General features: G+C 34.0%; 1 protein-coding gene across 1 annotated transcript; it reads left to right on the forward strand.

The window, feature by feature from the left end:
- The first annotated feature begins 467 nt into the window (after window positions 1–467).
- Window positions 468–13,217, forward strand: LOC142618893 (protein HLB1). Its single transcript, XM_075791941.1, has 14 exons — window positions 468–982; window positions 3,700–3,822; window positions 4,011–4,080; window positions 4,588–4,701; window positions 5,169–5,252; window positions 6,657–6,707; window positions 7,001–7,030; window positions 7,222–7,284; window positions 7,391–7,456; window positions 9,623–9,751; window positions 10,002–10,037; window positions 11,254–11,373; window positions 11,603–11,791; window positions 12,873–13,217. The coding sequence occupies exons 1-14, from the start codon at window positions 606–608 to the stop codon at window positions 12,981–12,983; spliced, it is 1,563 nt and encodes a 520-aa protein (XP_075648056.1). The 5' UTR covers window positions 468–605; the 3' UTR covers window positions 12,984–13,217.
- Window positions 13,218–14,375: the final 1,158 nt, after the last annotated feature.

A 14,375-nucleotide genomic window follows, 5' to 3' on the forward strand; every position in this document is an offset into this window, starting at 1 on the left:
TTCTTTAACTCATTTTTTTAATGCTACCAAATACTGAAAAACTATTTTTATACACGATTTTCTATTAAAACAAACAGTCTAAAATGTTAAATACTTAGAGAACTACGGCATATGCTCATATGAATTGTATTGAATCATAGTAATGTAACACATTGTAAGATTCATAAACATGTGAATTTAGTTTTGTAAATTATGACATTTGGTCTAACATTAATGTAAATTCATAAACATTCAATTTGTTTTTTAGAAGATATAAACATTCAATTTGTTCATAATCATAATAACACAACCAAAATATAAATTTATTTTTTATAATTTCACAAATAAATGATTCAAATCTTAAATTTCTACAATGCAAGTGCTAGTTGAGAACTAAATGACATATTTACCCTTCTTTAAAAATACTAAAAATAATAGGAATCCATTTTCTAAAAATACAAAAAACCAAGCCCTTTAATCGTAGCTTCACTTCGAAACAGTGAAGAGTGAAGAGTGCGTTAGATTTTTCTCTCTTTTGTTTTAATTAAGCTCTCCCTTTCACTTTCCAAGTTTGCATTTCCATTCTCCTTCTCATTGCCATAATTCCCAGAAAGAAAAACCTCACAATGTCCACTACAACCCCAGAAGAACCCGAATTACAAAACGGAGTCGTACCCGAACCAAACTCGAATTCCGAATTAGAACCAGAACCACAACCCAAACCATCAGACCCACTGCCTCAGCCTGAATCACAACCAGAGCAAGAGGCTCCAGAACCGAAGCCAGAACCAGAACCAGAACCAGAAATCACCGATGCGGATCCAAAGCCCGAAGATCCGAAACCAAGTCCGATCCAATCCAATGGATCCGAGAACGCAACGGACAAAGAGGCTCAAATTTCGAAGCCGGAGCTGCGCAAAGACGAAGGGAGCCGAACTTTCACGATGAGAGAGTTGCTCCACGGTTTGAAAACCGAAGAAACCGATGCCATCTCGCCTTACAGGTCAGCTTTCCGATTAGCTCTTTCAAATTCAAATTCAAATTCAGCTAATAGAGTGGAAATGATAGATCTCATTGCATTGGAATTAGTTGAAATCAAAGTGATTCAAATTCAATTGCAGTCGCTAATTAGTTTTTTGTTGTTGAATAAATTTCTGTTTGATGAGCTTTTTAAAGATATGATCCCGGTGTTTTCGTTGAAATTTGAATTCTGATTGACAAAATTTACATAGAACTGTATATTATGCAAACTCTAGATCCTACTGAATTTGAATTGTTGTGAGATTGCCGCTTTGATTGAATTGTTTTCAGTTGTTTTGCCAAAGTTAGGATTCGCAAGTACAGCTGACAGCATTATATCAAACAGTATACGCACAATCTCTAGATCGTACTGAATTTGCAATGTTGTGAGATTGCCGCTTTGATTGAATTGTTTTTGGTTGTTTTGTCAAGATTAAGCTTTGCTACATCTAGTTAAGTATAGCCGATAAAAATTAATATAGAACAGTATATGTTCAATCCTTTTTTTAATAGGTAAAAATAATTTTATTGAAACGAGACTTCCTCGTGAAAATAGTCACGAAGTAGCCTAAAGAATTACTAATGGATCGAATCTATAAATGAATGAATAGAGTTACTATCTGTGAGACCTGACACAAAGGACCACTCATAAAGAGAACTAACGAAGGATGCTTGCAGTTGTGTTGATGTGCACTCCACATCTTCAAAGGTTTGCTGATTTCTCTCCTTCCATATAGTCCACATCAAACATGATGGAGTAAGATTCCAGATTGCTGAATTAGGTCTCTTACTCCGCCACTCACCTAATAAATCAAGAACCTTCTCCTGTAGTACCCACTGAACCCCAAACATCCTAAATATCAAACTCTAAAACTTAGAGGCCACATTACAATTAATCAAGAGGCGATCCATGGTCTCCCCACTACAACAACATGTACAAAACCAGCTCACCATTGAGTAACCCCTCATGATGAGGTTCTCGCAGGTAAGAATTTCCCCCCTAGCCACTGTCCACACAAAGAAAGAAACCCTCCTTGGAGCCTTGGTTCTCCAATTTTCTTTCCAAGGGAAGGATATCGATAGTGAGCCCTGTAAAAACTCATAATAAGAGCGAAACTAACTCATCCTATCACTCCCCTCCCTGGTGGGAATATGAGAATCTAATAGATGGAAAAATGAAGCCATCGCATCAATCTCCCAGTCATTAAAATTTCTCCTGATATTCGCACGCCAACTCCTCCTCCCCCTTCCTCAAGTCTCTCCAAAATGATTCCACAGAAGCATTCTTATCCACAGTGGTTTCAAACAGTACAGGAAACAGCAGCTTCAAAGGCTGATCCTCACACCAACAATCATACCAAAATCAAATTTAGCCCACATCAAACTGAATGCACTCATAGAGGTGATCACCCCTCAAAAGAAATGATCATGCAGTCTCTAGATTGTGCTGAATTTGCAATGGTGTTAGATTGATTGACTTGTTTTTGGTTGTTTTGTCAAAATTAGGATTTACTGTGTCTAGTTAAGTATAGCTGACAACATCTACAGAACAGTATATGTGCAATCTCTAGATCCTACTGAATTTGCAATGATGTGAGATTGCTGCTTTGATGAAATGTTTTCGGTTTTTTTTGGGGGTCAAAATTAGGCTTTGCTGTGTCTAGTGAGGTATAGCTGATAACAATTGTATGGAACAGTATATGTGCAATCTCTAGATCCTACTGAATTTGCAACGACGTGAGATTTTGGCTTTTATGTGACTTGTTTTCAGTTATTTTATCATATTTTGGATTCGTGGTGTCTTGTTAAGTTTAGCTGACAGCATTATTCAGAACAGTATATGTGCAATCTCCAGATCCTACTGTATTTGCAATGACCTTAGACTGCTGCCTTGTTGACTTGTTTTCTGTTTTTTTTTTGGGTCAAAATTAGGCTTTGCTGTGTCTAGTTAAGCATAGCTGAGAGCATTATATAGAACAGTGTATCTACAATCTCTACATCCTATTGAATTTGCAATGACATGAGATTGCTGCTTTGATTGACTTGTTTTTGGTTGTTTTGTCAAAATTAGGATTCGCTGTGTCTAGTTAAGTATCACTGACAATATAATATAGAACAGTTGACCTGAGATTTCTGCCTTGATTGACTTCTTTTTGGTTGTTTTGTCAAAATTAGGCTTTTCTGCATCTAATTAAGTATGGCTGACAAAATTTAATATCGAACAGTATATGTGCAATCTCTAGATCCAACTGAATTTGCAATGAGATGAGATTGCGGCTTTTATTGACTTGCTTTTGGTTGCTCTGCCAAAATTAGGCTTTGCGGTGTCTAGTTTAGCATAGCTGACAACAATTATCCAGAACTGCATATATTGAAATCTCTAGATGCTACTGAATCTGCAACGATTCTTTTTTTTTTTTGGTGCCTGCTCTACAAGCATATGCAGTCCTATTTTCTATGCATAAAATCTGAGTTGGTAGCAAGTTCGAAATAGCAAACAGACCCATCAATTAATACTAAAACTATAATTCTGATAAGGTGGTTTGCCTTTTTGTTTTGATATATACATATTTCATAAATTATCCTGTTATAGTACTCTTCTTGAACTCATCTACAAGTATGAAGTCTTAACTTTTGATGTATACTTATTTTCTTCTACAAAAACTTCATTTTTTTATTCTCTGCCTTTTGATTGTTTAGTCAAGAAAGCCCACAGCAACATGTGGATCAAAATGATGCTGCCATGGACCTAATTAGTAGTGTCACGGGTGTAGATGAGGAAGGTCGGTCTCGCCAACGGATTCTTACATTTGCTGCCAGGAGGTACTGTCATTCTTAAAACCTGGATGGCATTTCTCATTGTGTCCTAGAGGAATTCTTACGTGATGTATAATATGTCTAAGCACTGGCTTACACTTGGAAATCTATATGCAATCAGTTCATTAGGATGTTTTAGAGTCTTGCTTTTCCAATTTTTTTAATTGATTTTTATCTATACTTGAATTTTGTAGGTATGCCTCTGCAATAGAGAGAAATCCAGAAGATTATGATGCACTATACAATTGGGCATTGGTTCTTCAGGTCCAAAATACCATCTCATTTTATTCTTATAATTTTAACATCAGTGGATTAAATTATTCTCTCTCCTAAAACTTCAACCAGACAGCTTTGGTGTTATCCCACTTAACTTATTATCTGTAATACATTGATGACCATGATGTATTTCAAGTGTGTTTTTGGGGCACACATTATAGTGAGAAAAGGCACTTTCCTAATCTGGTTTTTGTTGTTGTTGTTGTTGAGGAACTCCTAATTTGGTTATTTATGTCATGATTTCTGAGGAAAATTGTTACAGTAGGTTTCCTTGACTAAAATTTACATTTTACCTTAAATGGGTTAACATATTTAATATAAAACTTGAAGTGATATTCGACATTTGGGTTATTTCATCCAATTATTTACTGTGAAGTGTGTGAGTTTCCCTGTTTATTGTGATGGAGAAAGTCTGTGTGCTACTGTTATTTTAGCACGCTTTATTTACTCAAAAGTGCATTTTACTTTGCCTCATGATTCTCATATTGTATGCAGGAAAGTGCAGATAATGTTAGTCAAGATTCTACTTCACCTTCTAAAGATGCTTTGCTTGAGGAAGCTTGTAAGAAGTATGATGAGGCTACCCATCTCTGCCCTACGCTTCATGATGTATGTTCACGACTCCTTATGACAATCTTATTAAATGACTGGTGAAAATGGGATTTGAGAAGTAGTATTAGCAACCAGCACGATTGCTGTGTACAGCGTCTATACCATTTAACAAACTTGGGGTGGGGAGCCTATTGCATGGAGAATCGGAGTATGCTTAGAGTGCATCTGTTAGTAATTATGCCAGACCCTATGGATATCTATGACCATGTAATCTGTTGTCAATTGGATCTTTGGATTGCCCGAGTTTGCGAGATATATATATATATATATATATATATATATATATATATACACTCTTCATGTTAAAATGTAAGGGAATTATGCTAAAATGGGGCATCTTACAATTTCCATACTTTGCAAATCTTATTTTTCATGTTTGTACATATGTACATGGATGCTTCTGTATAAGTTTCTATTTATGATCTATATCATGTGAAAAAGTAATATGCTATCTTACTTGCAAGGCTTTCTATAATTGGGCTATAGCGATCTCTGATCGGGCAAAAATGCGTGGTCGTACAAAGGAGGCTGAAGAACTATGGAAGCAGGTTTGATTATATGATCTTAGTTGTCAGTCATAGTTTTGATTTCCATATGTTGAAACATTCATTGCCCTCCTCTAGTTTTTTCTTTTGCCTGCTGCTGCTGTTGTGTCAAGCTGACTTTTGGCAGCAGGATATGGACATAATTTTCAGAAGAGAATACAACTGTGTTTTTCTTTTGGTACACACACAAACACCGAAAAATGAAAGCACTGTGGATAGAAAATAATCCTCTAGTTACCGTATAGGCATTAATGATGCTTGACAAAAATTTTCTCTTCCTTATATTTAACATTCTTGTCTACCACCTAAGTTATTTATACTATTTATTCTTCTCTTTAAAAAAAAAAAACTACAACAACAAAGCCTTGGTCCCAAAACTTGGGGTATGGATCCTCAATAGATTAATAGATTAATTTGGGTCAACCACATGTATTTTTCTCCACTATTCTATGCTATCCAAAATCATACTTATGTTACTTCCTTAATTTACATGTCTTTTTAACTACTAGTATTATTTTAAGTGTTTCTCTACATTTTTTCGTTCCCTCAACTTGAATTAAATCACTCCTTGTTGGTGCATTGATTGCTCTTATTTGCACTTGACCAACTATCTCAAGTGACTTTCCCTCTTTTTTTCATCAATAGAGGCCACCCATTACCTTTAAACAAATTTCTCCATTTTGTATCCTTTATTTTTTCTTCTGTCCACTTTTCCATCTTAACATTTTTATTTCAGTTAGGCATCCACCTTACTCTTATTCAAGGATCCTATTTGATCTTTCTATCCTTATGAATTACCGATACAAGATACTGAAAGCTATCCCTCTTTGATATCTCTTGACTATCATGTTTTACAACCCCCTCCATCTTTGTTTTTCCTTGTGATAAATTTGCACTTTATATACTTTATTAATATACTTAACCTAAAACTTATAGATTCTAAATCATCCCTCCAAATTTCCAATTTGGTGTGGAGTGGCATCCACTCCACGTCTAGGTTAATCAAATAACATTATATCATCTGCAAAAATCGTACACCAATGAACTTCATCTTGAATTAGTCTAGTATGTTCATCCATGACCAGTGCAAAGAGATATGAACTTAAAGCTAATCCTTGACACCGAACCTGTTGTGATAGGAAATCATTTGGGAAGTTTCCATTTCTTCTCACACTAATTATAGCTCCGTACATATCCTTAACCTTAACATACTTTATAGTAACTCCTTTATATATATATATATATAAACCACCACATCTAGATACTCTACCGTACACTTTCTCAAAATCACTAAAAACCATATAAAAATATCTACTCTTTCTTGTTAAATAAAAAATAAAATCAATGTTTTTCCTAAACAAAACATAATGCTCATATAAGTGCTTTTTGCTTAATTTGATATTGCAGGCTACAAAAAACTATGAAAAAGCTGTCCAACTCAACTGGAACAGTCCTCAGGTATCAATGAATAAACTTGTTAAGCAAGTAATTTTTTTATAAGTACTTTTTTTTTTGTTTGTTAAACTCACAACAAGCTGGATGAAGGGGATTTGACCCATAAGGCTCTTGGCTTGTTAAGTTAGTATTATGATTGCATATGGGGTACTTGAACATTTTAATTGAGGTCTGCCCTTCTTTTCTTAACAATTCTATGGTTCTTTACTGAAACTCCTTTCAATGCATCAAAAGGCACAATGAAATCATTTATGTTTGGATTCTTTGGTTCTAACTCCATGTGAAATCTATTTCAGGCACTTAATAATTGGGGACTTGCTCTGCAGGTATTTTAGTGACATTGACATTTACTTAAAAATTAGCTTCTTCTTCTTCTTCTCTCTCTCTCTCTCTCTTCTAAGTTTACATCTTATTTTGTTCCCTGTGCTGAGAGTATCTCAATATTTTTCCAAATATTTCAGCACCTGTGTTTATGTGGGCAAGTTTGATTAATTTTATGTTTTAATGTGAAATTTAGGAACTCAGTGCAATTGTTCCAGCACGAGAAAAGCAAACAATTGTAAGAACTGCAATTAGTAAGGTACAAAAGAGAGATCAAAGTGCTTGGGTGATTATACATCTGATGTCTAGGAATAATTTCCATGAGTTCTACTCTTACGATATCTTTAACTGCTCTTCATATGCAGTTCCGTGCAGCGATACGGTTGCAATATGACTTCCATCGGGCAATTTACAACCTTGGAACTGTTTTGGTCAGTTCCTAACTTATCATTCCATATTTCTATATCATGATCTTATATTTGTTATAGTTGAGCTGTAAAATATGAGAAATTAGGGACTGAGGGTTATCAAAGAGAAAATGAGAAAATAAAAACAGAGAGAGAGAGAGAGAGAGAAGGTGAGTACGTTAATCAATCCCTAACCTTAGCACATATTTCTATTAGAGTTTATGGTATGCTTATAATAAAACTCTTATGCTATTGTAAAATGACATGCTAATATAAAGAATAACAATTAGCTCTAACACTCTCCTTAAGCTAGAGCAGGCAAATCAACATGCCCAGCTTGAAAGATAATTGCTTAAAGGAGGCACAGATTAATGGCTTTGTGATATATCATTTTACTAATCATCCAAGCGAACAAAGTGAGCGACAATTTGTTTCTTCATCAATTTATCTTGGATAAAGTGAAAGTCAACCTCTATGTTTTTAGTAAACACAAGATTGTTAGCAAAAAAGATGGTAGTTTGATTGTCACAATACATTTGTTTTTTTGATAAGTAAATAAGATTTATTGATAGCAAAAAAGAAACACCCAAGTACATAGAAAGTGTACAGGGGTGAACAAATCAAGTACAAAAATTACATAAATCAAGTAAATCAAGAATTGAATATAAGGATTGGTTTTGCCAAGCAAATAACCGGTCCAAAGGTTCTAAAAAAAAATAACTTGAGGTTTGGCATGGATCTCTCATTATCTTTAAAGCACCTATTATTTCTTTCCCTCTAAAAACACCACATCAAACAATGGGGAACAACTATCCATATATGACCATTTTGATGACGACCAAACCCACTTTGCTAGCAATCTAGAAGCTCAACAACAGACTTTGGCATAACCCAACTTACTCCAAATAAACCCAAACCATAAATCCTTAGCAATCGGACAATGAAGGAAGAGATGGTTGTGGAGGAGAGATTGAACTCATTACATATTGGAAGCAGTATGGGCTTATAGCTCAGTACTTAGCTTCAACATTAGAGTAGGTAACAACATTATGCTTTTTACTGCACCAGGTAACAAGATTACCACCAATAAAGGTATAATAGCTAGAGGTGGCCATCTATCAAAATGACTACCAGCACAATCAACATCACTAGAACCTGTCTCAAACAGAGAATAGAGAGTTTGTACAACAATCCTTGTCTCTGAGCACCCTTCAAATGATGTAAGATACAACAGATGGCTTCATAGTGAGGTTGACAGGGAGCATGCATATATTAACTAAGCATACCAACTGCATAAGTAATATCAAAAGAAGTAATGGTAAGGCAAATCAACTTCCCAACCAAATGTCATTATTAAACAACATCAGTAAACAAATCACTATGCTTGCCATCAAATTTACCTGTATGGTCCATCGGTGTAGTGACAGGTTGAGCATCCAAGAGACCAGTCTTAAGACAAAAGATCAAGAATGTATTTCCTTTGAGACAAAAAGATGCCCTGAGAAGAATAACCAACTTCAATACTGAAAAATTAATGAAGAGCACCTAGGTCTTGTGTGGGATTGCTTATTCAAATAGCTTTCTAAATCTGTATTACTTGTGGAGTTACTTTTGGAGATAATAATATTGTCCACACAAACAATTAAGACAATAATGCCATTGATGGAGGGATGAGCAAAGACAGAATGAAGATCAGGTTAGGAATCCAAAGGTACTGAAAGCGAGGAGTGAGAGATAATGCACTCACACATGGATAGAAAAAAAAAAAAGAAAAGAAACAAAAAGACAGAAATGTAGTTGCATGGCTGAAGCAAAAAGACACAAATTCTCTCTACTTTCTCCCCAAATTCATCTGGGCCTCACCAAAATTCCTCCCTTTTTCTCTCTAAACCAAACACTCAAAAATACCATTTTCTCTCCCCCATTTCCCATCCCCCCAGTAATCTCCCCAACCAATCGCACTCTTATGCTAATAAAATAACATGCTAATATAAAAAAATTAACAAGTAACTCTATCAAGAATTATATATATATATTCTACTTATCCAATCAAAAAAATAATTTTATATATTTTTATTCAGTATCTTTAAATTGGAATCATTGGATCACATAGTATACTTCTCTTACTGTAGCATCTCATGCAAACTGAGTGAAGTATAAATGCCAAACTCATAGAGTGATTATCTGCAGTATGGCTTAGCAGAGGATACATTACGAACTGGGGGATCAGTCAATGCTAAAGAAGTTTCACCGAGTGAATTGTATAGCCAATCTGCTATCTACATTGCAGCTGCTCATGCCTTGAAACCAAGTTACTCAGTAAGTGTTATGTATTGTTGTTTCTAACAATTTTGTTTGTAGTACTCTAGGTAGCAAAAATTTTTCTTCAATTTAAACATGAACCAGTCAAGAAATCCAGAGTTGGAAAAAAAAAAAAAAAAACTAATCTGGAGTGAGATTTAAAGGGTCTTGCAATAAATTACATATTTTTCTTTGCACTTATTTTTTGATGCTCTATTGATGCGTACATTGGTTTCATTTTTCCATTGATGTTCTAATGATGTTTTAGGTTTACAGCAGTGCCTTGCGGCTGGTGCGTTCCATGGTTAGTATTTACTTTTGGAAAAATAAATTTAGAGTTATTTCATCCTCAAAGCTATATGTGTGTGTGTATATATATATATATATATATATATAAGTTTAGGGTTGCTTCTAATCTCTTGACTATGAAAAATTGCAATTTACTCCCATATAAGTATTACAACAACAATGTCAATGTGCCCTTCTGTCATCATCCGTTAGAACCTTGCCATCAACCCACCCAAAAACAATGCAACTTTGAACAGAAAATAGTATACAGAAAGAAAAAAAGAGAGTTGTCTGTAGGTAGGTTAACAGCAAAAATGTGATGGGGCATAACAGAAGGGGCACATTGACAATGTTGTAATTGTCAATGGTGTAAATGTCAAGTTTTTAAAATTAAGGGACCATTCTAGAATGCTACTTATCAAAAAAAAAATAAAAAAAAATTAAGGGACCATTCTAGAAAGACTTCAAATTTAAAGGGTGTGAAGTGAATTTTAGCCTTTTTATATAAAAAAAAAAAAAATTTGTGGCTGCCTCCATATAATTTGTGTATGGTTAGTTGTGAAATCAGTTTCTAGCATTTACCTTTCTTAAGTTGTTCAATATTAGGTTGAGATATATGCGTATAAATTTGGCACATGTTCTTTATGGCTGTCAAGTGATGTTCTGGCCCTAATAATCCCATGCATCAAGCTTGTCCTTAGTTTGAGCTATAAGGCCATTCTTGTGTGACTTATATTGCAGCATTTGCAAAACAACCAAACTGGTTTACGTGACAGAAATCCTTAATGGAACTAAATATTTCAGTCCATTCTAGTTTTGGAACTCCTCCCCAAAACTTATTTGATCCTCACTTGTTCAACTAAGACTACTGCCATTATTTTATCCCCCCTTCCCCCTACATGTCATGCCTCTTTTTCTTCTTGATATTGTGGTTGATTATATGTTCACAATGGTACATTTAGCATACCTAATGAAATTAGTTTTTTTTTTTTTGATAGGTAATAAAACTTTTAGTCAAGGAATTGAACATCATGTTCACGATGGTGAACATTCTGAACAAGAAACAAATACAACAAGTTCAAGAACTTAAGCTAACAGATAATTTCATTTTTCCTAATGAAATTAGATTATTTCTTTAATCAAACAATAGCATGTCTGTGTATGTTTCAATGATGTTGGTTGAGGGAATCATTATTTATATAATAAAGTTGACAGAACTCAACTCTTGACAGCTACCTTTGCCGCATCTTAAAGTTGGGTATCTGACTGCACCACCTGTTGGGAAACCAGTTGCACCACATAGTGATTGGAAACGGTCACAATTTTTTTTGACTCACGAAGGGCTTTATCAGGTAAACTTTGATGTGTTTCCATGTTGTATGGTAAAAGTAATAAGATAATCTGCATATCAACAATTGTACGTTTGTTTCTTTGCTGTGTTTTTAAAATCGTAAACACAGCATTTTTTATATCAATAAAAATTTTATTACCTATCAAAAAAAAAAAAAAATTGTACATTTGTACTTAAGGATCATTCTTTCGTTATTCTTCATTTTATTTTCTTGCTTTTCCTCTCATCAGATAAGCAAAATTGAGCAAAAGCAATCAGCACAAAGCCTCTCTGGAAGATCAGGAGATGCAGCGAATATGGACAAAAGGACCATTGGAGTTGACATTCCAGATATTGTTTCTGTATCAGCATGTGCAGATTTGACTTTACCACCCGGTGCTGGCCTCTGCATTGATACAATTCATGGGCAAGTTTTCATGGTAAGCATCATGATTTGTGTTTCAATGAGAATATTATATTTATATTGTCTTGTGTTGTAATTTAGAAGTTACTTAAAAAAAATAAAAAAAAATAAAAAGCTCAAACCTGATGATTCTTAGCCATCCAAAGATCTCTGATTTTGCATACTATGATTTGGAGTTTAATACTATGAATGTCACACTGTAGCACATTGGAAGCAAACATGATCGTTTTTGGCCATACAAAGATTACCTTAGCATTTGCATGTTATGATTAGTACTTTACAATGTCAAACTGTAGGACTCTGCAATTCAATTACTCTTTGAGACGCTTGGAGCAACAAATTAAAATTTAAAGTCAGGAATCTGGATGAATAAAAAATTATGCCATTTTGTCACCTACTCTGTGGGGAACTTGAAATTCATTTTTCCTAATTCTATTTGTTGGATTTTTTGGTTTTAAACTCATGTTATATAGGTTATATTTCATGGATGAAATCTAAGATCAGGCTCAGATATTATGTGACTAGCGACCTATATATCAGGAACTTAAAATGCACCATGCTTTCCATTTTTTCATTGTTCATTTTTGGTCTTTATATGAATCTTAAGCTTGCAGGTTTCTAGAAATAATTGAAAATTTATTGTCTTTCTGCGTACTGGTCTTTATTATATCTTAAGCGTATAAGATGCCATTATATGAATCTTTTTCTTCTGATGTTGAATTTATCTACTATTAAATTGTAAATTCTAAAGACGTATAACACTTTAATATTTAGGAGAATGAGCTAAACTGAGCAAAATGCTCTATGCCATTCTCAATTTCCTTGACTCTTTTCCTAGCAAAAAAGAAAAGAAAAGAAAAAAAATACTTTTATTTTATTCTTCAAAATTTTCTATTGCAAAAGATTTACCTAAAAGATTTTATCACTTCCCTAAATTTGCTAGAAGATATGGAGATGAAAAAAATTATGTTTTATTGTTCTTCAGTGAATCAGTACGGTCACTATTCACATTAGGATCTTTATTCAAATGAAAAAAAGTGGATTGAAGCAAGTAGGGCACCCGTTAATTTATATTTATTTTCTCATTGATTTCACAGGTTGCTGACTCGTGGGAATCCCTCGATGGATGGCTTGATGCAATCCGTCTAGTTTACACAATATTTGCGCGTGGTAAGAGTGATGTTCTGGCAGGTATAATAACTGGCTGATCATTTTCATTAGATGTGCTGCCAGTGCATTGTTTTTGTTGAGACTATTAACAATTAATTTATTGACATGTGGTTGCTAGAATGAAACTGTTGTATTATAAATTTTTTTGGGACTGTGTCTTGGTAAATCCAATTTTCTCTACGTCATTATTCAGCTATTGTAATTTTTGTTTTTTTGATATAGCGTACTGTTGATATCTCTCACCCCTTTAATAAAATCCTTCCATTTTTTTATTTGAAGCGACTAATTAAAGCATGCTGTGGATTGGATTGACCTATTTTTCATGGCTTTGCGTGCTACTTATTAATAAAATAAACTGACCTTTCACCCCAGTCTAGTTTATGTTGCAGCATAAATGTTGATCTTCACGCATTTCTATGTAGTATTTCAATATTCTCATAATTCTCACAAATATAAATTGTGGTACTACATGTATGTAGCAACAACCTATGTGTACGTAGCTAAAGAATGAAAAAAGAAACAATGAAAAGAAGAAGAGTTAAGACTGTACCAGTTCTACTAGTGGTGCCAGTGGTTAATTATGTTTTAAGGGTTAGTATGGATATCGCTTATTTTGTTGAAAATTGAAAATAAAAAATATTGTAACAAAATAATTTTTAAATGTGTGAATAGTGCCTTGTAACTCATTTTTAATGAAAAGTTGCTAAAAAAAGAGGTTTTAGTGGGTTTCGTGAACAGTGCACAAGACCCACTGGAGTGACATAAAGCCACCGAAATGCGCTTTTTCCAAAAAAAGAAAGAAAAAGAAAACGCATCACGCTGTATTCATCCGGATACTAAGGGCCTGTGTGGTTTGTAATTTGTCATCACTTAAAATATTTTAATTTTCCAAACTCCACCTGTTTGGCACTCCTCACTCAGTTCTGCTGTTACTTTGTTTTAAAAAAAAAAAAAAACTAAAAAGTCAAGATATGCGGTTGGGCTTTGTTTAAAAAAAAAAACCTCCAAAAGTCAAATATTGCGGTTGAAACTTAGGTTTAATTGCGAAAATGCAATTGGAATCTGAGTTTTAGAAATTAAAAACACCTAAAATGTGTTTTCAGTTTTCATAACTCATCATTCAAAAATCAAATGAAAACAAGGGTTGAAAGTTAAGCCAAACAAATTTTTTTTGTGGTATTCACGTGTTTTGAGAACTCATTTATGAAAACTGAGTGATATGATCTAAAAACACCCTTATCCAATCAGGCTCTTAAGTGTTTGGTAAGTGAAATATTTATGGAAAGGATAATAAAAAGAAACTAGAGTTAGAGGAAATGCTTAATTCAACATAAAGGCATAATAAACGGATTACAAGTATTTATATTAATTTCAACACAAGTTATAAGACTGCTTCAAGGCAAGTTCAAGACTAGCTAGTTTTTAACAAA

The sequence above is a fragment of the Castanea sativa genome, chromosome 1 (genome assembly GCF_040712315.1).
Source record: "Castanea sativa cultivar Marrone di Chiusa Pesio chromosome 1, ASM4071231v1".
Classification (NCBI taxonomy): Eukaryota; Viridiplantae; Streptophyta; class Magnoliopsida; order Fagales; family Fagaceae; genus Castanea; species Castanea sativa.

Coding starts and splice junctions, on each gene's coding strand:
- LOC142618893 (XM_075791941.1), top strand. CDS start 606: ATGTCCACTACAACCCCAGAAGAACCCGAATTACAAAACGGAGTCGTA. Junction 4,081..4,587: donor ATTGGGCATTGGTTCTTCAG/GTCCAAAATACC, acceptor TATTGTATGCAG/GAAAGTGCAGATAATGTTAG. Junction 11,792..12,872: donor TTCATGGGCAAGTTTTCATG/GTAAGCATCATG, acceptor TTGATTTCACAG/GTTGCTGACTCGTGGGAATC.